Source organism: Somniosus microcephalus, unplaced genomic scaffold (assembly GCF_052327205.1).
Source record: "Somniosus microcephalus isolate GS21.2 unplaced genomic scaffold, FLI_Smic_1.0 unresolved_chr2, whole genome shotgun sequence".
Classification (NCBI taxonomy): domain Eukaryota; kingdom Metazoa; phylum Chordata; class Chondrichthyes; order Squaliformes; family Somniosidae; genus Somniosus; species Somniosus microcephalus.
In genome coordinates this window covers 72,910,234-72,932,093 of record NW_028225180.1, presented here as the reverse complement: position 1 = coordinate 72,932,093, position 21,860 = coordinate 72,910,234, and the positions used below count along the sequence as shown (strand labels likewise).

Genomic DNA, 21,860 nt, shown 5'->3' with positions numbered 1-21,860 from the left:
AAGTATTTATGCAATTCCCTTTTGAAAGTTACTATTGAATCTGTTTCCACCGCCCTTTCAGGCAGTGCATTCCAGATCACAACTCACTTGAGTGTTTTTTTTTAAAGTCCTGATCGGATACATATTTTACTTTTGGGGGGGGGGGGGAGAGCCCCAGCTGCTAAAATTCTAATTTAAGTTCCAGGATTGTACCAGGCTACACAAAAAGGTGTTTTTTTTTTGCTCAACTATTTTCACCACCACATGTGGGAGGCAAGTGCCGGACATTGCAATAAAAACCAGAAATAAAGAGAGAGAAGAGAGAGAGAGAGAGCTCGGGGGCGGAACTTGTGGGACTTTCCCAGCCATGTGACTTCTTGCAACTTGTCCAGTGTTTTCTAAGCAGCTGGAGGTAAGGCTTACAATAAAATGAAACTGAAGACTGCAATAAAGGGAAGCTGTGCTCCTGGGCTGGCTTCTTCGCAGACAGTGCTCGCCCAGCCAAGTGACAGAAGCCTCCTGTCCTGTCCTGTCCTGGAGAGAGAACCTGCTTCTCCTTCCTCCCCGCCACCCCCCTTTGCACCCTGTGTGCGCTCTCGGAAGTTTTATGAAGTTTAATTACTTTTTCTCACCGTGTAGCATGGCTGGCACAGCCCTGGATTTCTCCCCTGAACTGGATACGGATGATTCGAGCCTGAATTCTGAGAAGGTAATGTCAATGATGTCTAGCTGTGTCTCTCTCTATTTATATATATTAGAGGTTTGGTGAGTTAACTTGGGGATATTTCTGTGTTTTTATATTTAAAAAAACCAGGAACTCCTACTGTTCACCAATGCTTTGAGGTTAGAAATGACTGCACAGTAATGTGCTGGCGATCTGAGTTCTGTTACATGTCACAGTGGCTGTTAGTGGCACTCATTCCCCTCCGAGTCAGAAGGTCGTGGGTTGGAGTCCCCACTCCGGAGACTTGAGCCTCATAATCCAGGCCAACACTCCCAGTGCCAGTATTGAGGAAGCGCCGCACTGTCAGAGGGTCAGTACTGAGGGAGTGCTGCACTGTCGGAGGGGCAGAACTGAGGGAGCGCCGCACTGTCGGAGGGGCAGAACTGAGGGAGTGCTGCACTGTCGGAGGGGCAAAACTGAGGGAGTGCCGCACTGTCAGAGGGGCAGTACTGAGGGAGCACCGCACTGTCGGAGGGGCAGTGCTGAGGGAGCGCCGCACTGTCGGAGGGGCAGTACTGAGGGAGCGCCGCACTGTCGGAGGGGCAGTACTGCGGGAGCACCGCACTGTCGGAGGGGCAGTACTGCGGGAGCACCGCACTGTCGGAGGGGCAGTACTGATGGAGCGCCGCACTGTCGGAGGTGCCGCCTTTCGGATGAGACATTAAACCGAGGTCCCCGTCTGCCCTTTTGATAAAAGATCCCACGGCCACGATTGGAATAAGAGCAGGGGGAGTTCTCCCCGGTGTCCTGAGGCCAATATTTATCCCTCAACCAAAGTCACGAAAACAGCCTATCTCAATTGTTGTTTGTGGGATCCTGCTTGTGTGCAAGTTGGCTGCAGTGTTTGCCTACATCACAGCAGGAGAGTTCATAGATTGCAAAGTGCTTTGGGGAGTCTGGAGGATGTGAAATGCAAGTTGTAATGGTCTCTTAATATAATGACTGGAGGAGCAGTAGGACAGATGGCGTCTGGTATCACCGTAGGCTGTACAACTGGAATTACTTGCTGAGGAAGCACTTTGGCAATGTGAGGTATATTTTCGGGGTGGGTGGGAGAGGTGACCCGTGCCCGTGACCCTACGATCACTAACCTGTCTCCTGATGTGTCCAGGATTACGAGGGCGATGGCAAAAAACTACGACGACGGGAAAAGAACCGGATTGCCGCGCAGAAAAGCCGACAGAAGCAGACGCAGAGAGCGGACATTTTACACCAGGTAATCAGCAGCGGCGTGTCGGAGCGTCGGAGCATCCTCATGTCGGAGCGCGCTCCTGTAGTCTCCCGGTTTGTTTTGCTCGCCCTCCACTAGATTCACACAGCACAGAAGGAGGCCACTCGGCCCATCATGCCTGTGCCGGCTCTTTGAAAGAACTCTCCAATTAGTCGTCCCCATCCTCCCCCTCCCAGCTCTTTCCACTAAGGTGACAGGTTTGGAAAGCACAGATCGTAATCTGTGTAGGCTCGATGGAATTTAATCTCGTAGGATTTGCATATAGCTGGGAGAAGCTCACTAACGGGCCTCGCACTCAACAACAACTGTTGAGCCTGCTGTGTAATGAGCACGTGTTAATTCTAATCTCTGGTGGGCTTTCTGTCTTGTACTTGGAGTCGAGATGTACTTGAACTTGTGCTTGCAGTGATGTGGTTAGTAACACAGCGCACTGTGGCTGCGAGGGAGAGGGGAGACTGATTCTGATCACATCTCAAACTGACGGCCATCACTGCATTGGTTCTGGCGGTGAGACGTTCTATCGAGCTTCCCCCCCAAACCCCCCTCCCCCACAGGTCAGAGGTGACACATGGTGCAGCCACGCTGCCCACCAGGGCCCCGCGTTTGACCCTTGCTGTGTGATACCTGCTCAGCTGATCTGATTGGAGATGATAACATTGTGTGTTGGGAGCCCAGGCTCGAGAGGCAGCTTTGCCTGGTTCTCTGGCTGGAGCCTGCATGTGTGCAGGGATGGCGGGTGAGGGTCGGGCAAGGTTGTGTGCAGGGATGGCGGGTGAGGGTCGGGCAAGGTTGTGTGCAGGGATGGCGGGTGAGGGTCGGGCAAGGTTGTGTGCAGGGATGGCGGGTGAGGGCCGGGCAAGGTTGTGTGCAGGGATGGCGGGTGAGGGTCGGGCAAGGTTGTGTGCAGGGATGGCGGGTGAGGGTCGGGCAAGGTTGTGTGCAGGGATGGCGGGTGAGGGTCGGGCAAGGTTGTGTGCATGGATGGCGGGTCAGGGTCGGGCAAGGTTGTGTGCATGGATGGCGCGGGTGAGGGTAAGGCAAGGTTGTGTGCAGGGATGGCGGGTGAGGGTCGGGCAAGGTTGTGTGCAGGGATGGCGGGTGAGGGTCGGGCAAGGTTGTGTGCATGGATGGCGGGTGAGGGTCGGGCAAGGTTGTGTGCAGGGATGGCAGGTGAGGGTCGGGCAAGGTTGTGTGCATGGATGGCGGGTGAGGGTCGGGCAAGGTTGTGTGCATGGATGGCGCGGGTGAGGGTAAGGCAAGGTTGTGTGCATGGATGGCGGGTGAGGGTCGGGGAAGGTTGGGCTCAGCTGTGATGCCCTTCATGGTTGATTGCCCACTGACAGTGGCTGCCGGGACTCCCACAATTGAACGAGTTTCTGCAGGGCAGCAGGCGTCAGCACCACCTTAGAGAGAAGGAAAGTTTTTTTTTAAACTTCATGGCCTAGAAATTCACTTTGGGCCCGTCAGCTCGCTCGCGCCCAAAAGTTAGCGCTGGGCGCGGAGCCATTAGCGATCATCAGATATTCAGTGTTTGCGCCCCAATTCGGAACCGGGCGCTATACCAGGGTGTGCCCGCCTCCGCTTGGGGTGCTGAAACTGAATTTCAGCGCTCTAGGCGCCGCTGCGCCAGCCGCTGCGGAGCGGCAGGCTGCGGTACTGCAGGCCTCCTCCTTCTCTTAAGGGGGAGCTGCCTGCAACGGGGAGATCGCCGCTGGAGAGTGCCGGCAAATGAGCCCGGCACCACGGAGAAGTGCCGGGTTCGCGGAAAGCAGCCGGCAATGCCGCGGGGGTGGGGGGTGGAGGAGGCCGGGGAAGGAGGTGCGGGCAGGCGGCCGCCGAAAAAGCGGCCGGCCGCACCTTCCCCTTTAAAGCGCCCCACTAAGGCTACAGCACGGCCCCGTTTTCTGGTCGCTGTTTGCGGCCGCTTCGGAGGAGGCGGCCGCTACTAAATATGGGGATCGGGCCGGTTTCGGGGCGGAACCGGGGCACTGCGCACACCGATGACATCATCGGTGCCGGCGCAGCGCTAACGGCTACCGCCGCCAATACCGCTGCGCTGAATATCAGCGCAAACTCATTTTTGGCGCATTAGCCCTCTTTAGGCGGTAACTGGCCGCAAAGCTGGCAGCGCCTTAATGAATTTCTAGGCCCATATCTCTACATGGGAAACGCGGCAACCAAATTTGCGCACAGCAAGCTCCCACAAACAGCAGTGTGATAATGACCAGATTTTTAGTAATGTTGATCGAGGGATAAATATTGGCCCAGGACACCGGGGAGAACTCCCCCTGCTCTTCTTAAAAGATCCCACGGCCACTGTTTCTATTACGTCCACTTGAGAGAGCAGACAGGGCCTCGGTTTAACGTGTCATCCGAAAGACGACACCTCCGACAGTGCAGCACTGGGAATGTCGGCCCGGATTATGGGGCACAAGTCTCTGGAGTGGGACTCGAACCCACGACCTTCTGTCTCCGAGGCGAGAGTGCTGCCCACTGAGCCAAGGCCGATACCAAGACTAGATGACTCAGACTGTGCTGGTTAGTTGTGGGGTCTGTGAGAGAATACAAGACACTGATGCAAAGGAGGGGGGCAGAGACAGACACCACCCCTTCATTGAACGCCCTTTCTGTTACAAATAACCGGCTACCGACCATAGAGCACATATACCAGAAACGCTGTTTACGGAGGTCACGGACCATCATCAAAGACCCTACCCACCCCAGCCACAGTCTGTTCGCCCCCCTGCCATCTGGGAGACGCTACAGATGCATTTGCACCCGAACGACCAGATTTAGGAACAGCTTCTTTCCCAGGGCTGTCATCCTACTGAACTCCACAAATAAACTCTAAAGCCTGCACATCTGCCAATGCACTTTATTATGTTTATGTTAATGTATTACAAGCCAAATGAATGTTGAATGTTTAAATGTCTTAATCTAAATGTACACTCTCGGGAGCCGCAAGCCTACATTTCGTTGTACTGCACTTGTGCACTAACAATGACAATAAAGTTGATTATGATTATGATAAAGGAGTTGTCCCATCAAATGGGTGAGATTTAAACTCTGCCGTTCTGACCGAGCGAGGCAGGAGTAGATAAGAAGGTTGAAGGCTACAGAATGAAATTGCCTTTAACTCACCACCATCTATGCAGTATGGAGTTATGCCACAGACTGGCACAGTATGGGACTGTGCCCCCCAACGTGCAGTGATGGGGGTAATGTACTGAGGCAGGGTGGGGGAGAGAATGGGCCCTGCCACCCAATGCCCAGTCGCGAGTTTGTTGTGGGTTTTTTTTTAAACAAAGACCCTCTTCTGCCTCTCCCACCCTTTCAGGCAGTGAGTTCCAGACCCCCACCACCCTCTGGGTGAAAAAAGTTCTCCTCAACTCCCCTCTCAACCTCCGACCAATTACTTTAAATCTCTGCCCCCTGGTTTTTGACCCTCTGCTAAGGGAAATTGCCCCTTCCTATCCACTCTATCGAGGCCCCTCATAATTTTATACACCTCAATTAAATCTCCCCTCAGCCTCCTGTGTTCCAAAGAAAACAACCCCAGCCTCTCCAATCTTCTCTCATAGCTAAAATTCCCCAGCCCAGGCAACATCCTCGTAAATCTCCTCTGCACCCTCTCTAGTGCGATCACATCCTTCCTGTAATGTGGTGACCAGAACTGTACGCAGTACTCTAGCTGAGGCCTAACTAGTGTTTTATACAGTTCAAGCATAACCTCCCAGCTCTTATAATCCATGCCTCGGCTAATAAAGGAAAGTATCCCGTACACCTTCTTAACCACCTTATCTACCTGTCCTGCTACCTTCAGGGACCTGTGGACACGCACTCCAAGGTCCCGCTGATATTCTGCACTTCTCAGTGTCCTACCATTTAAAGTGCATTCCCTTGCCTTGTTAGCCCTCCCCAAATGCATTACCTCACACTTCTCTGGATTGAATTCCATTTGCCATGGTTCTGCCCACCTGACCAGTCCACTGATACCTTCCTGCAGTCTGCAGCTTTTTTCTTCATTATCAATCACACGGCCAATTTTAGTATCATCTGCAAACTTCTTAATCATACTTCCTACATTCAAGTCCAAATCATTGATATATACCACAAAAAGCAAGGGACCCAGTACTGAGCCCTGCGGAACCCCACTGGAAACCGCCTTCCAGTCACAGAAACACCCATCGACCATTACCCTTTGTTTCCTGCCTCCGAGCCAGTTTTGGATCCAACTTGCCACTTTCGCTTGGATCCCATGGGCTTTTACTTTCGCGCCCAGTCGCGAGTTGGTTGTGTGTTTTATTTTTAAACCAAGACCCTCTCGTTGACGAGCCTCTTCTTTTCCTCCGCAGGAGTACGAGCAACTGGAGCGAGAGAATGCCTCCTTGAAGAAGGAAATCCAGAGCCTGAAGGATGAGCTGAAACAGTGGAACCAGGTGGTCCAGCAGCATGAGCCGCAGTGTGGCATGCTGACCGCCACCAGCCCTGCTTTAGTTGGCAAACCACAGGTCGACCTAACGGACTTTCTGCCTGAAGACTGGAGAGAGGCGGAGCTGTTGAAATACTAGACTGCAGCACCCCCACCCCCCCAGAGAGGGGCCGACTGCGTACATTCAGCAGGCACGGTTCAGAAGCTGACGGGCTTTCGCTGAGCTTGACTCGCACCCTGCCCACCGATCTTCCTCGGCGCCCCTTACCTCGGGGACCGATGTAACGAGCTTCGCGATGCTGAGCCCGAGCGACCCGAAATTGCCACAAAAAAAACAAGAGACTTGCGTTTCTGCGGCGCCTTTCACGACCTCACGACGTCCCGAAGCGCTTCACAGCCAACGAGGGACTTTAGAAGCGTAGTCACTGTTGCAATGTAGGACTGTCTCCCTGCTGCTCAAACATTGTCGCTCCTGTGCTGTTATTTCAGAAAATTCCCAAAGCACTTTGCTGACATCCTGTGGCAGAAAAAGCAGACTGCATGAAGTGTGTGTGTGTGTGTGGTGTTTTAAACTGTGAATCGGGATTTTTTTTTATTAGTTCATGGGATGTGGGCATCGCTGGCAAAGCCCAGCATTTATTGCCCGTCCCTAATTGCCCCTTGAGAAGGTGGTGGTGAGCCGCCTTCTTGAACCGCTGCAGTACGTGTGGTGAAGGTGCTCCCACAGTGCTGTTAGGGAGGGAGTTCCAGGATTTTGACCCAGCGACGATGAAGGATCAGCCGATATATTTCCAAGTCAGGATGGTGTGTGACTTGGAGGGGAACTTGGAAGTGGTGGTGTTCCCATGCGCCTGCTGCCCTTGTCCTTCTAGGTGGAAGAGGTCGCGGGTTTGGGAGGTGCTGCCGATGAAGCCTCGGCGAGTTGCTGCAGTGCATCTTGTAGATGGTGCACACTGCAGCCACGGTGCGCCGGTGGTGGAGGGAGTGAATGTTTAAGGTGGCCAATCAAGCGGGCTGCTTCTCTCTCCACAGATGCTGCCTGACCGGCCCTTGTTGGCTCTAAAGTGAAGCCTTTTTGTACCTCAACTCACTGGAAAAGAGAAACACAACAGTGAGAGAACATGCTTTGCTGAGTTAAGCTGTTGAGAACTTGGACCTGATTTGTGTCTCCCCCAGAAAGGGGGAATGTCCAATCCTTGGCTAGCCCGCGGGCTAATCAACCCTAAGCCAGTCTGCATCCTCTGCCCTCACCCACAGTTCACTACATTTAAATCCTTTTGTCTCAGACCTGCTCTGTCTTTTTTTTTGTTCAGAAATCTGTTTCAACCCAGTCGCGCACACTTGCTTGAGCAGCAGATGCGTGTGCACTTTCTTAAGTGGCTAGTCCAACAGAGAGCGTGAGCTTGATGTTGCATACTTCAAAGGAGCTAAGTTAAAGGAGCTTAAAATTAGAGCCAGGCCGTTCAGGGGTGATGTCAGGAAGCACTTCTTCACACAAAGGGTGGTGGAAATCTGGAACTCTCCCCCAAAAAGCTGTCGAGGCTGGGGGTCAATTGAAAATGTCAAAACTGAGACTGATCGATTTTTGCTGGGTAAGGGTATTAAGGGATACGGAACCAAGGCGGGTAGATGGAGTTAAGGTACAGATCAGCCATGATCTCATTGAATGGAGGAGCAGGCTCGAGGGGCCGAATGGCCTCCTCCTGTTCCTATGCAAGTCCTGTTATGGGGGGCGATGGGGAACGGGACAAAACACGCTCTCGCTTCCCAGCAAAGCCAGATCCAGCCGTACAAGCACCGTGACCCAGTCCAGGGTCGGGGCCGTGTGCGCGTGCAATCTCCTCTGCAGCAACTCCTCGCAGTTCCCACTGCAATGTGTTTCCTGACGAAATCTCCATTGCAAGACGTTGCAAGACATCATGGCCGTAATCTGTAACACCACTGGCTGATTGAGTTAGAGAGCTCGACTCCCAATTACTCTGAATTGCATTGGTTCAGCGCGCTATCCCAAAGAGCTACTCAGGGGGCACAGACTCCCTTCAAGCACCGGTCCCAGTCCGCCAACATGGACTGCCGGGGCCGGATGGCCTGTTGGACCTTCTGTGTATTCCCACCGCACCACATTTTAGGAAGAATCATAGACATTTACAGCACAGAAGGAGGCCATTCGGCCCATCTTGTCCGTGCAGAAGGATGTCAAGGCCTTTGAGAGGGTGCGGGGGAGATTTATTAGAACCGTACCAGGGATGAGGGACTTCATCTGCGTGGGGAGACTGGAGAAGCTGGGATCGTTCTCCTTAGAGCAGAGAAGGTTAAGGGGAGATTTAATAGAGGCGTTCAAAATTAAGTATTACAAAGTATTCACAGCACGGAAACAGGCCATTCGGCACAACTGGTCCGTGCCGGTGTTTATGCTCCACACGAGCCTCCTCCCACCCCTCTTCATCTCACCCCGTCAGTATAGTCTTCTATTCCCTTCTCCCTCATGTGCTTGTTTAGCTTCCCCTTAAACTCATCAAGTGCTACCAAGCCACTACAACAGTGCTTCAAGAAGGCGGCCCACCATCACCATCCTCTCCAGGCAACTGGGAATGTGCAATAAAGGCCGGCCTCGCTAAGGACGCCCACATCCCGAGGATGAGTGAATCTTTATTTTAAGAGCGTCAGGGTCTCCCACTCGAAGACTGCCGCCAGTAGGGAAAGTCTTGCGTCAGCCAGTTTGACGAGGTCGAGGTAGGGTTTTGATCAGGAGAAACTGTTTCCATTGGCAGGAGGGTCGGTAACCAGAGGACACAGATTTAAGGTAATTGGCAAAAGAACCAGAGGGGGAGATGAGAATGTTTTCACGCAGCGAGTTGTTGTGATCTGGAACGCGCTGCCCGAAAGGGCGGTGGAAGCAGATTCAATAGTAACTTTCAAAAGGGAATTGGATAAATACTTGAAGGGGAAAATTTTGCAGAGCTAATGGGGAAAGAGCAGGGGGGAGTGGGACTGATAGGAGAGCTCTTTCAAAGAGCCGGCACAGGCACGGTGGGCCGAATGGCCTCCTCCTGTGCTGTATGAATGAATAACAGTCTCTCCATGTTGCGAAGGGGAATGTGTGGGTTTGTGTACATTCACTTCTGGAGCTTATAACATAGATTAACCACTGTGTTGCATGGGAACTGTCCGTGTGGTTGAGATTGCAGCCCACAACAAACATACACGTGATGGAGCGGCCTTGAGGAGGAGCACAGTGATCGCTCAGCAAAAGGAAACTGTGCTTGGCTATGGCATTATACACTAAACAGGAGTAAGCTCTATCCTGTCATTTACCTCTGTGTAACATATACTTTCATTTTGTAAAATAAATGTATAAATTGTGTAAGTGGAGTTAACTGTCAAATAAATTTCAAAAAAAGATTCAGACTATGTTCATTCTTTCCATTTTACGCGGGATGAGCTTGTATGCGAGAATTAATGCACTGGGGGATGGGAGTGTTAATGTACTGGGGGATGGGAGTGTTAATGTACTGGGGGATGGGAGTGTTAATGTACTGGGGGATGGGAGTGTTAATGTACTGGGGGATGGGGAGTGTTAATGTACTGGGGGATGGGAGTGTTAATGTACTGGGCGATGGGAGTGTTAATGTACTGGGGGATGGGGAGTGTTAATGTACTGGGCGATGGGAGTGTTAATGTACTGGGGGATGGGAGTGTTAATGTACTGGGGGATGGGAGTGTTAATGTACTGGGGGATGGGGGTGTTAATGTACTGGGGGATGGGGGTGTTAATGTACTGGGCGATGGGAGTGTTAATGTACTGGGGGATGGGGAGTGTTAATGTACTGGGGGATGGGAGTGTTAATGTACTGGGGGATGGGGGTGTTAATGTACTGGGAGATGGGAGTGTTAATGTACTGGGAGATGGGAGTGTTAATGTACTGGGGGATGGGAGTGTTAATGTACTGGGGGATGGGAGTGTTAATGTACTGGGCGATGGGAGTGTTAATGTACTGGGGGATGGGAGTGTTAATGTACTGGGGGATGGGAGTGTTAATGTACTGGGGGATGGGAGTGTTAATGTACTGGGGGATGGGAGTGTTAATGTACTGGGGGATGGGAGTGTTAATGTACTGGGCGATGGGAGTGTTAATGTACTGGGCGATGGGAGTGTTAATGTACTGGGGGATGGGAGTGTTAATGTACTGGGGGATGGGAGTGTTAATGTACTGGGGGATGGGAGTGTTAATGTACTGGGGATGGGAGTGTTAATGTACTGGGGGATGGGAGTGTTAATGTACTGGGGGATGGGAGTGTTAATGTACTGGGGGATGGGGAGTGTTAATGTACTGGGCGATGGGAGTGTTAATGTACTGGGGGATGGGAGTGTTAATGTACTGGGCGATGGGAGTGTTAATGTACTGGGGGATGGGGAGTGTTAATGTACTGGGCGATGGGAGTGTTAATGTACTGGGGGATGGGAGTGTTAATGTACTGGGCGATGGGAGTGTTAATGTACTGGGGGATGGGAGTGTTAATGTACGGGGGATGGGAGTGTTAATGTACTGGGCGATGGGAGTGTTAATGTACTGGGCGATGGGAGTGTTAATGTACTGGGGGATGGGAGTGTTAATGTACGGGGGATGGGAGTGTTAATGTACTGGGCGATGGGAGTGTTAATGTGCTGGGGGATGGGAGTGTTAATGTACTGGGCGATGGGAGTGTTAATCACAGAAATCACAGAAACCCCACAGTGCAGATAGAGGCCATTTCGGCCCATCGAGCCTGCACCGATACATATCCCACCCGATCCCTGTAACCCCTACACCAACACATATCCCACCCTATCCCCGTAACCCCACGTATTTAATCCCCCAAACACTAAGGGTCAATTTTATCATAGCCAATCATCCTAACCCGCACATCTTTGGACTGTGGGAGGAAACCGGAGCACCCGGAGGAAACCCACGCAAACACGGGGAGAATGTGCAAACTCCACACAGACAGTCACCCGAGGCCGGATTCGAACCCGGGTCTCATCCCTGTACTGGGGGATGAGAGTGTTAATGTACTGGGGGATGGGAGTGTTAATGTACTGGGGGATGAGAGTGTTAATGTACTGGGGGATGGGAGTGTTAATGTACTGGGCGATGGGAGTGTTAATGTACTGGGGGATGGGAGTGTTAATGTACTGGGGGATGGGGAGTGTTAATGTACTGGGGGATGTGAGTGTTAATGTACTGGGGGATGGGAGTGTTAATGTACTGGGGGATGGGAGTGTTAATGTACTGGGGGATGGGAGTGTTAATGTACTGGGGGGTGGGAGTGTTAATGTACTGGGGGATGGGAATGTTAATGTACTGGGGGATGGGGAGTGTTAATGTACTGGGGGATGGTAGTTTAATGTACTGGGGATGGGGAGTGTTAATGTACTGGGGGATGGGGAGTGTTAATGTACTGGGCGATGGGAGTGTTAATGTACTGGGGGATGGGAGTGTTAATGTACTGGGGGATGGGAGTGTTAATGTACTGGGGGATGGGGAGTGTTAATGTACTGGGGGATGGGGAGTGTTAATGTACTGGAGGATGGGAGTGTTAATGTACTGGGGGATGGGAGTGTTAATGTACTGGGGGATGGGAGTGTTAACGTACTGGGGGATGGGGAGTGTTAACGTACTGGGGGATGGGAGTGTTAATGTACTGGGGGATGGGGGTGTTAATGTACTGGGCGATGGGAGTGTTAATGTACTGGGGGATGGGGAGTGTTAATGTACTGGGGGATGGGAGTGTTAATGTACTGGGGGATGGGAGTGTTAATGTACTGGGAGATGGGAGTGTTAATGTACTGGGGGATGGGAGTGTTAATGTACTGGGGGATGGGAGTGTTAATGTACTGGGGGATGGGAGTGTTAATGTACTGGGGGATGGGAGTCATAGAGTCATAGAGTTTTTACAGCACAGAAAGAGGCCCTTCGGCCCATCGTGTCTGCGCCGCCCATCCATCCCTGTCCAGTCTAATCCCATTTTCCAGAATTTGGTCCATAGCCCTGTATGCAATGGCATTTCAAGTGCTCATCCAAATGCTTCTTGAATGTTGTGAGGGTTCCTGCCTCTACCACCCTTTTAGGCATTGAGTTCCACATTCCAACCACCCTCTGGGTGAAAAAGCTCCTCCTCAAATCCACTCTAAATCTCCTGCCCCTTACCCTGAATCTATGCCCCCTTGTTATTGACCCCCCTACTAAGGGGAAAAGTTCCTCTTTGTCTACCCTATCTATGCCCCTCATCATTTTGTACACCTCAATCAGGTCCCCCCTCAGCCTTCTTTGCTCCAAGGAAAACAACCCCAGCCTGTTTAGTCTTTCTTCATAGCTGAGGCGCTCCATCCCAGGTAACATCCTGGTGAATCTTCTCTGCACCCTCTCCAAAGCAATCACGTCCTTCCTATAGTGAGGCGACCAGAACTGCACACAGTACTCCAGCTGTGGCCTCACCAGCGTTTTGTACAGCTCCATCATAACCTCCCTGCTCTTATATTCTATGCCTCGGCTAATGAAGGCAAGTATCCCATATGCCTTTTTAACCACCTTATCTACCTGTTCCGCTGCCTTCAGGGATCTATGTACATGTACACCAAGGTCCCTCTGACCCTCTGTACTTCCTAGGGTCCTACCACTCATTGTGTATTCCCTTGCCTTATTTGTCCGTCCAAAATGCATCACCTCGCACTTTTCAGGGTTAAATTCCATTTGCCACTTTTGCGCCCAACTGACCAGCCCGTCTATATCGTCCTGTAGCCTGAGGCTTTCCTCCTTGCAATTTACCGCCCCACCAATTTTCGTGTCATCTGCAAACTTACTGATCATCCCTTTTACATTCTCATCCAAATCATTTATGTAGATCACAAACAACAAGGGACCCAGCACCGATCCCTGAGGTACCCCACTGGACACAGGCTTCCAGTCACAAAAGCAACCTTCGACCATCACCCTCTGCCTCCTGCCACTCAGCCAGTTTAGGATCCAACGCGCCAAGGCACCCTGGATCCCATGGGCTCTTACCTTCTTGACCAGTCTCCTATGCGGGACTTTGTCAAAAGCTTTACTGAAGTCCATGTAAACCACATCTACAGCATTTCCCTCATCCACCTCCCTAGTCACCCCCTCGAAAAATTCAATCAGATTTGTCAGACATGATTTACCCTTGACAAAGCCATGCTGACTATCCCCGATTAATCCTTGCCTCTCCAAGTGGAGACTAATTTTGTCCCTCAGAATTTTTTCCAATAATTTCCCTACCATGTACTGGGGGATGGGATTGTTAATGTAGTGGGGGATGGGAGTGTTAATGTACTGGGGGATGGGAGTGTTAATGTACTGGGGGATGGGGAGTGTTAATGTACTGGGCGATGGGAGTGTTAATGTACTGGGGGATGGGAGTGTTAATGTACTGGGGGATGGGGAGCGTTAATGTACTGGGGGATGGGGAGTGTTAACGTACTGGGCGATGGGAGTGTTAATGTACTGGGGGATGGGAGTGTTAATGTACCGGGGGATGAGAGTGTTAATGCACTGGGGGATGGGGAGTGTTAATGTACTGGGGGATGGGAGTGTTAATGTACTGGGGAATGGGGAGTGTTAATGTACTGGGGGATGGGAGTGTTAATGTACTGGGGGATGGGAGTGTTAATGTACTGGGGGATGGGAGTGTTAATGTACTGGGGGATGGGAGTGTTAATGTACTGGGGGATGGGGAGTGTTAATGTACTGGGGGATGGGAGTGTTAATGTACTGGGGGATGGGAGTGTTAATGTACCGGGGGATGGGAGTGTTAATGTACCGGGGGATGGGAGTGTTAATGTACTGGGGGATGGGAGTGTTAATGTACCGGGGGTTGGGAGTGTTAATGTACCGGGGGATGGGAGTGTTAATGTACTGGGGGATGGGGAGTGTTAATGTACCGGGGGATGGGAGTGTTAATGTACCGGGGGATGGGAGTGTTAATGTACTGGGGGATGGGAGTGTTAATGTACTGGGGAATGGGAGTGTTAATGTACTGGGGGATGGGAGTGTTAATGTACTGGGGGATGGGAGTGTTAATGTACTGGGGGATGGGAGTGTTAATGTACCGGGGGATGGGAGTGTTAATGTACCGGGGGATGGGGAGTGTTAATGTACTGGGGGATGGGGAGTGTTAATGTACTGGGGGATGGGAGTGTTAATGTACTGGGGGATGGGAGTGTTAATGTCCTGGGGGATGGGAGTGTTAATGTACTGGGGGATGGGAGTGTTAATGTACTGGGGGATGGGGAGTGTTAATGTACTGGGGGATGGGAGTGTTAATGTACTGGGGGATGGGGAGTGTTAATGTACTGGGGGATGGGAGTGTTAATGTACTGGGGGATGGGAGTGTTAATGTACTGGGGGATGGGAGTGTTAATGTACTGGGGGATGGGGAGTGTTAATGTACCGGGGGATGGGGAGTGTTAATGTACTGGGGGATGGGAGTGTTAATGTACTGGGCGATGGGAGTGTTAATGTACTGGAGGATGGGAGTGTTAATGTACTGGAGGATGCGAGAGTTGAGGTACCGGGGGATGGGAGTGTTAATGTACTGGGGGATGGGAGAGTTAATGTACTGGGGGATGGGAGTGTTAATGTACTGGGGGATGTGAGTGTTAATGTACTGGGGGATGGGAGTGTTAATGTACTGGGGGATGGGAGAGTTAATGTACTGGGCGATGGGAGTGTTAATGTACTGGGGGATGTGAGTGTTAATGTACTGGGGGATGGGAGTGTTAATGTAATGGGGGATGGGAGTGTTAATGTAATGGGGGATGGGAGTGTTAATGTACTGGGCGATGGGAGTGTTAATGTACTGGGGGATGTGAGTGTTAATGTACTGGGGGATGGGAGTGTTTATGTACTGGGGGATGGGAGTGTTTATGTACTGGGGGATGGGAGTGTTAATGTAATGGGGGATGGGAGTGTTAATGTACTGGGGGATGGGGAGTGTTAATGTACTGGGGGATGGAAGTGTTAATGTACTGGGGGATGGGAGTGTTAATGTACTGGGGGATGGGAGTGTTAATGTAATGGGGGATGGGAGTGTTAATGTACTGGGCGATGGGAGTGTTAATGTACTGGGGGATGTGAGTGTTAATATACTGGGGGATGAGGAGTGTTAATGTACTGGGGGATGGGGAGTGTTAATGTACTGGGGGATGGGAGTGTTAATGTACTGGGGGATGGGAGTGTTAATGTACTGGGGGATGGGAGTGTTAATGTACTGGGGGATGGGGACTGTTAATGTACTAGGGGATGGGGAGTGTTAATGTACTGGGGGAGGGGAGTGTTAATGTACCGGGGGATGGGAGTGTTAATGTACTGGTGGATGGGGAGTGTTAATGTACTGGGGGATGGGAGTGTTAATGTACTGGTGGATGGGGAGTGTTAATGTACTGGGGGATGGGAGTGTTAATGTACTGGGGGATGGGGACTGTTAATGTACTAGGGGATGGGGAGTGTTAATGTACTGGGGGATGGGAGTGTTAATGTACTGGGGGATGGGCGTGTTAATGTACTGGGGGATGGGAGTGTTAATGTACTGGGGGATGGGAGTGTTAATGTACTGGGGGATGGGAGTGTTAATGTACTGGGGGATGGGGAGTGTTAATGTACTGGGGGATGGGAGTGTTAATGTACTGGGGGATGGGGAGTGTTAATGTACTGGGGGATGGGAGTGTTAATGTACTGGGGGATGGGGAGTGTTAATGTACTGGGGGATGGGGAGTGTTAATGTACTGGGGGATGGGAGTGTTAATGTACTGGGGGATGGGAGTGTTAATGTACTGGGGGATGGGGAGTGTTAATGTACTGGGGGATGGGAGTGTTAATGTACTGGGGGATGGGAGTGTTAATGTACTGGAGGATGTGAGTGTTAATGTACTGGGGGATGGGAGTGTTAATGTACTGGGGGATGGGGAGTGTTAATGTACTGGGGGATGGGAGTGTTAATGTACCGGGGGATGGGAGTGTTAATGTACTGGGCGATGGGAGTGTTAATGTACTGGAGGATGTGAGAGTTGAGGTACCGGGGGATGGGAGTGTTAATGTACTGGGGGATGGGAGTGTTAATGTACTGGAGGATGGGAGTGTTAATGTACTGGGGGATGGGGAGTGTTAATGTACTGGGGGATGGGAGTGTTAATGTACTGGGGGATGGGAGTGTTAATGTACTGGGGGATGGGTGTGTTAATGTACTGGGGGATGGGGAGTGTTAATGTACTGGGGGATGGGAGTGTTAATGTACCGGGGGATGGGAGTGTTAATGTACTGGGCGATGGGAGTGTTAATGTACTGGGGGATGGGAGTGTTAATGTACTGGAGGATGTGAGAGTTGAGGTACCGGGGGATGGGAGTGTTAATGTACTGGGGGATGGGAGTGTTAATGTACTGGGGGATGGGAGTGTTAATGTACTGGGGGATGGGAGTGTTAATGTACTGGGGGATGGGAGTGTTAATGTACTGGAGGATGGGAGTGTTAATGTACTGGGGGATTGGAGTGTTAATGTACTGGGGGATGGGAGTGTTAATGTACTGGGCGATGGGAGTGTTAATGTAATGGGGGATGGGAGTGTTAATGTACTGGAGGATGTGAGAGTTGAGGTACCGGGGGATGGGAGTGTTAATGTACTGGGGGATGGGAGTGTTAATGTACTGGGGGATGGGAGTGTTAATGTACTGGGGGATGGGAGTGTTAATGTACTGGGGGATGGGAGTGTTAATGTACTGGAGGATGGGAGTGTTAATGTACTGGGGGATTGGAGTGTTAATGTACTGGGGGATGGGAGTGTTAATGTACTGGGCGATGGGAGTGTTAATGTACTGGGGGATGGGAGAGTTAATGTACTGGGGGATGGGAGTGTTAATGTACTGGGGGATGTGAGTGTTAATGTACTGGGGGATGGGAGTGTTAATGTACTGGGGGATGGGAGAGTTAATGTACTGGGCGATGGGAGTGTTAATGTACTGGGGGATGTGAGTGTTAATGTACTGGGGGATGGGAGTGTTAATGTAATGGGGGATGGGAGTGTTAATGTAATGGGGGATGGGAGTGTTAATGTACTGGGCGATGGGAGTGTTAATGTACTGGGGGATGTGAGTGTTAATGTACTGGGGGATGGGAGTGTTTATGTACTGGGGGATGGGAGTGTTTATGTACTGGGGGATGGGAGTGTTAATGTAATGGGGGATGGGAGTGTTAATGTACTGGGGGATGGGGAGTGTTAATGTACTGGGGGATGGAAGTGTTAATGTACTGGGGGATGGGAGTGTTAATGTACTGGGGGATGGGAGTGTTAATGTAATGGGGGATGGGAGTGTTAATGTACTGGGCGATGGGAGTGTTAATGTACTGGGGGATGTGAGTGTTAATATACTGGGGGATGAGGAGTGTTAATGTACTGGGGGATGGGGAGTGTTAATGTACTGGGGGATGGGAGTGTTAATGTACTGGGGGATGGGAGTGTTAATGTACTGGGGGATGGGAGTGTTAATGTACTGGGGGATGGGGACTGTTAATGTACTAGGGGATGGGGAGTGTTAATGTACTGGGGGAGGGGAGTGTTAATGTACCGGGGGATGGGAGTGTTAATGTACTGGTGGATGGGGAGTGTTAATGTACTGGGGGATGGGAGTGTTAATGTACTGGTGGATGGGGAGTGTTAATGTACTGGGGGATGGGAGTGTTAATGTACTGGGGGATGGGGACTGTTAATGTACTAGGGGATGGGGAGTGTTAATGTACTGGGGGATGGGAGTGTTAATGTACCGGGGGATGGGAGTGTTAATGTACTGGTGGATGGGGAGTGTTAATGTACTGGGGGATGGGAGTGTTAATGTACTGGGGGATGGGAGTGTTAATGTACGGGGAGATGGGAGTGTTAATGTACTGGGGGATGGGAGTGTTAATGTACTGGGGGATGGGGAGTGTTAATGTACTGGGGGATGGGAGTGTTAATGTACTGGGGGATGGGGAGTGTTAATGTACTGGGGGATGGGGAGTGTTAATGTACTGGGGGATGGGGGTGTTAATGTACTGGGGGATGGGAGTGTTAATGTACTGGAGGATGTGAGTGTTAATGTACTGGGGGATGGGAGTGTTAATGTACTGGGGGATGGGGAGTGTTAATGTACTGGGGGATGGGAGTGTTAATGTACCGGGGGATGGGAGTGTTAATGTACTGGGCGATGGGAGTGTTAATGTACTGGAGGATGTGAGAGTTGAGGTACCGGGGGATGGGAGTGTTAATGTACTGGGGGATGGGAGTGTTAATGTACTGGAGGATGGGAGTGTTAATGTACTGGGGGATGGGGAGTGTTAATGTACTGGGGGATGGGAGTGTTAATGTACTGGGGGATGGGAGTGTTAATGTACTGGGGGATGGGTGTGTTAATGTACTGGGGGATGGGGAGTGTTAATGTACTGGGGGATGGGAGTGTTAATGTACCGGGGGATGGGAGTGTTAATGTACTGGGCGATGGGAGTGTTAATGTACTGGGGGATGGGAGTGTTAATGTACTGGAGGATGTGAGAGTTGAGGTACCGGGGGATGGGAGTGTTAATGTACTGGGGGATGGGAGTGTTAATGTACTGGGGGATGGGAGTGTTAATGTACTGGGGGATGGGAGTGTTAATGTACTGGGGGATGGGAGTGTTAATGTACTGGAGGATGGGAGTGTTAATGTACTGGGGGATTGGAGTGTTAATGTACTGGGGGATGGGAGTGTTAATGTACTGGGCGATGGGAGTGTTAATGTAATGGGGGATGGGAGTGTTAATGTACTGGGGGATGGGAGTGTTAATGTACTGGGGGATGGGAGTGTTAATGTACTGGGCGATGGGAGTGTTAATGTACTGGGGGATGGGGAGTGTTAATGTACTGGGGGATGGGAGTGTTAATGTACTGGGCGATGGGAGTGTTAATGTACTGGAGGATGGGTGTGTTAATGTACTGGGGGATGGGAGTGTTAATGTACTGGGGGATGGGTGTGTTAATGTACTGGGGGATGGGAGTGTTAATGTACTGGGGGATGGGGAGTGTTAATGTACTGGGGGATGGGAGTGTTACTGTACTGGGGGATGGGAGTGTGAATGTACTGGGAGATGGGGAGTGTTAATGTACTGGGGGATGGGAGTGTTAATGTACTGGGCGATGGGAGTGTTAATGTACTGGGGGATGGGGAGTGTTAATGTACTGGGGGATGGGAGTGTTAATGTACTGGGGGATGGGAGTGTTAATGTACTGGGGGATGGGAGTGTTAATGTACTGGGGGATGGGAGTGTTAATGTACTGGGGGATGGGAGTGTTAATGTACTGGGCGATGGGAGTGTTAATGTACTGGGGGATGGGGAGTGTTAATGTACTGGGCGATGGGAGTGTTAATGTACTGGGGGATGGGGAGTGTTAATGTACTGGGGGATGGGAGTGTTAATGTACTGGGGGATGGGAGTGTTAATGTACTGGGGGATGGGAGTGTTAATGTACTGGGGGATGGGGAGTGTTAATGTACTGGGGGATGGGAGTGTTAATGTACTGGGGGATGGGGAGTGTTAATGTACTGGGGGATGGGAGTGTTAATGTACTGGGGGATGGGAGTGTTAATGTACTGGGGGATGGGAGTGTTAATGTACTGGGGGATGGGAGTGTTAATGTACTGGGCGATGGGAGTGTTAATGTACTGGGGGATGGGGAGTGTTAATGTACTGGGCGATGGGAGTGTTAATGTACTGGGGGATGGGGAGTGTTAATGTACTGGGGGATGGGAGTGTTAATGTACTGGGGGATGGGAGTGTTAATGTACTGGGGGATGGGAGTGTTAATGTACTGGGGGATGGGGAGTGTTAATGTACTGGGGGATGGGAGTGTTAATGTACTGGGGGATGGGGAGTGTTAATGTACTGGGGGATGGGAGTGTTAATGTACTGGTGGATGGGTGTGTTAATGTACCGGGGGATGGGAGTGTTAATGTACTGGGAGATGGGAGTGTTAATGTACTGGGGGATGGGGAGTGTTAATGTACTGGGCGATGGGAGTGTTAATGTACCGGGGGATGGGAGTGTTAATGTACTGGGGGATGGGAGTGTTAATGTACTGGGCGATGGGAGTGTTAATGTACTGGGGGATGGGAGTGTTAATGTACCGGGGGATGGGAGTGTTAATGTACTGGGGGATGGGAGTGTTAATGTACTGGGCGATGGGAGTGTTAATGTACTGGGGGATGGGAGTGTTAATGTACTGGGGGATGGGTGTGTTAATGTACTGGGGGATGGGGAGTGTTAATGTACTGGGGGATGGGAGTGTTAATGTACTGGGGGATGGGTGTGTTAATGTACTGGGCGATGGGAGTGTTAATGTACTGGGGGATGGGGAGTGTTAATGTACTGGGAGATGGGAGTGTTAATGTACTGGGCGATGGGAGTCTTAATGTACTGGGCGATGGGAGTGTTAATGTACTGGGGGATGGGTGTGTTAATGTACTGGGCGATGGGAGTGTTAATGTACTGGGGGATGGGAGTGTTAATGTACTGGGCGATGGGAGTGTTAATGTACTGGGGGATGGGGAGTGTTAATGTACTGGGGGATGGGAGTGTTAATGTACTGGGGGATGGGAGTGTTAATGTACTGGGGGATGGGCGTGTTAATGTACTGGGGGATGGGAGTGTTAATGTACTGGGGGATGGGAGTGTTAATGTACTGGGGGATGGGAGTGTTAATGTACTGGGGGATGGGAGTGTTAATGTACTGGGGGATGGGGAGTGTTAATGTACTGGGGGATGGGAGTGTTAATGTACTGGGGGATGGGGAGTGTTAATGTACTGGGGGATGGGGAGTGTTAATGTACTGGGGATGGGAGTGTTAATGTACTGGGGGATGGGAGTGTTAATGTACTGGGGGATGGGAGTGTTAATGTACTGGGGGATGGGAGTGTTAATGTACTGGGAGATGGGAGTGTTAATGTACTGGGCGATGGGAGTGTTAATGTACCGGGGGATGGGTGTGTTAATGTACTGGGCGATGGGAGTGTTAATGTACTGGGCGATGGGAGTGTTAATGTACTGGGGGATGGGGAGTGTTAATGTACTGGGCGATGGGAGTGTTAATGTACTGGGGGATGGGAGTGTTAATGTACTGGGGGATGGGAGTGTTAATGTACTGGGCGATGGGAGTGTTAATGTACTGGGGGATGGGAGTGTTAATGTACTGGGGGATGGGGAGTGTTAATGTACTGGGCGATGGGAGTGTTAATGTACTGGGGGATGGGAGTGTTAATGTACTGGGCGATGGGAGTGTTAATGTACTGGGGGATGGGTGTGTTAATGTACTGGGCGATGGGAGTGTTAATGTACTGGGCGATGGGTGTGTTAATGTACTGGGCGATGGGAGTGTTAATGTACTGGGCGATGGGAGTGTTAATGTACTGGGGGATGGGAGTGTTAATGTACTGGGC

At 51.2% G+C, this 21,860-nt stretch overlaps 1 protein-coding gene across 1 annotated transcript; it reads left to right on the top strand.

Moving 5' to 3' along the window:
* The first annotated feature begins 211 nt into the window (after positions 1-211).
* Positions 212-9,761, top strand: batf2 (basic leucine zipper ATF-like transcription factor 2). Its single transcript, XM_085976070.1, has 3 exons — positions 212-688; positions 1,815-1,919; positions 6,290-9,761. Exons 1-3 carry the CDS (start codon positions 587-589, stop codon positions 6,503-6,505), a joined length of 423 nt encoding a protein of 140 aa, XP_085832196.1. The 5' UTR covers positions 212-586; the 3' UTR covers positions 6,506-9,761.
* Positions 9,762-21,860: the final 12,099 nt, after the last annotated feature.